The sequence below is a fragment of the Arachis ipaensis genome, chromosome B07, assembly GCF_000816755.2.
Source record: "Arachis ipaensis cultivar K30076 chromosome B07, Araip1.1, whole genome shotgun sequence".
NCBI classification, from domain to species: domain Eukaryota; kingdom Viridiplantae; phylum Streptophyta; class Magnoliopsida; order Fabales; family Fabaceae; genus Arachis; species Arachis ipaensis.
The window spans coordinates 18,090,896-18,092,654 of NC_029791.2; the positions used below are offsets into that span (position 1 = coordinate 18,090,896).

General features: G+C 32.1%; 1 protein-coding gene across 1 annotated transcript in view; it reads right to left on the bottom strand.

The window, feature by feature from the left end:
• Positions 1–982, bottom strand: part of LOC107609756 (cytochrome P450 714C2-like) — a 5,414-nt gene extending 4,432 nt beyond the window's left edge. Inside the window, exons 1-2 of the mRNA XM_016311778.2 lie at positions 600–982; positions 166–392 (exon numbers count right to left, since the gene is read on the bottom strand). Of these exons, the coding sequence (XP_016167264.1) occupies positions 166–392; positions 600–897 (525 nt within the window). The 5' untranslated portion in view covers positions 898–982. The remainder of the gene's footprint in view (positions 1–165; positions 393–599) is intronic.

Consider the following 1,759-nt stretch of genomic DNA (forward strand, 5'->3'; position numbering starts at 1 on the left):
CGAATACTTACATAAAATTTTCAATCCAATCTTATTAGTGTGTAGATCGAATCAATATCTATAATTTTCATATTAAAGTTGGATAAACACCACATATATGTGATCAAATCCAATCTATAAATACCTGACTACAATCTACCCAACGCAACACGTGAACTTGTATACCTTAACTTTTTCCATGTAAAACTCTGGAGCAAGGATCTTTCTTTGAGTGGCCCATGTTGTTCCATTGGAACTCACAATGCCCTGACCAAGCAGAGGTCGTAGTTCCCTCTGAGTATAAATAGGCTTGCCGAAGTCCATGGATGCGCATGTAACTATATCTCTCACTACCTTAGGTTTGTCCACATACAATATTTGATTGCTTCCAATGGAAAATAAGAACATTTGACCTGATAGATAACACAAACAAGTCTCAGAAGTCAATCCAAGACAATAAATAGACCAGAGTTTATGGATGTTTATGACCCGGACTCGAAGTATGTTTTTTCAAGTTGGGTTTGATATTTTTTATCATACCATTTTTGGGTTGGATTTAGATAATGTTTCGAGTAAGTGATTCAATGTGTTTAAGAATGTGATATAATAATATAGCATACCGTATTTCTGCTTCCATGTGTTTAAGAAAGGGAAGGTAAGTGGAGCAATCTCATGAAGATGAGGGACTTCAACAGAACGAGACTTTGAAGTAGTGATGATGAGTTGACAAGCTTTCATGATCTCCCTAATATTTCCAAGCAAAAAAGTTGGAGTTGGACCATTTATACCTTGATTACTTAGCTTTGATCTAATCCTCTTTGGCTTCACCACAAGATTATTGTACAAAAGAACCAACAATCCAGCAAAACCAACCCATGCAATGGATGTTAGAAACTTGGGATCAAATTGCAGCACCATGGCTAATGAAACTCACTCTTCTTTCTTTCTTTTTTTTTTTTTCCACCTTCACAAAGATCTGACTCAAACAACAGCAATGGACATTATATAGAGAGCCAAAGTTTATGGTTGAGGATTTTTGGTTTAAGGTTTGAGTTTTGTAGTAAGTATTTTTGTTTTTTTTTTGGTATGTAGGATTTTTGTTTTGTTTAGGTTTTTGGGTTTAATTAAGGATGAGTGATTATTAGGATTTACAGTTTTGGGTTTAGGTCTAGGATTTATTTTTATTATCCATGATTTCTAGTCTAGGTTTAGGGATTTTGGTTTATATTTTAGGATTTTGTTGTTATAGTTTAGTGTTAACTTTTCAGGGTTAGTTTATGGTCTTGGATTTATTGTATATTTTGTGTTTTTACTTTTTAGTATTATAATTTTGTTTTCTCTAACTTTATTTTTATTAAAAAAAACTCAACTGGTTTAAATTGTTAAAATAAGTATATGTTATCCTTTAATTATTCTTTAAAATATACTATTATTCATCTAAAGTGCAATTATTTTTTAGAGTAAAGTATCGTTTTTGTCCCTAATGTTTGGGGTAAGTCCCAAAGTTGTCCCTAACGTTTCAATCGTCCTATTTAAGTCCCTAACGTTTCAAAATTGACTCAATGTTGTCCTGTCGTTAGGGATCCGTTAACAGAATTGACGGCGGGACAAAATTGAGACGATTTTGAAACGTTAGGGACTTAAATAGGACGAAAACGTTGGGGACAAAAACGATACATAGAAATAAATTTTAATTTTATCATTCAACAATATCAATTTTTTAATATACATAGTATTCAATTATTTTTTAATCACATCTAAGTAAATTACACTTAATCAT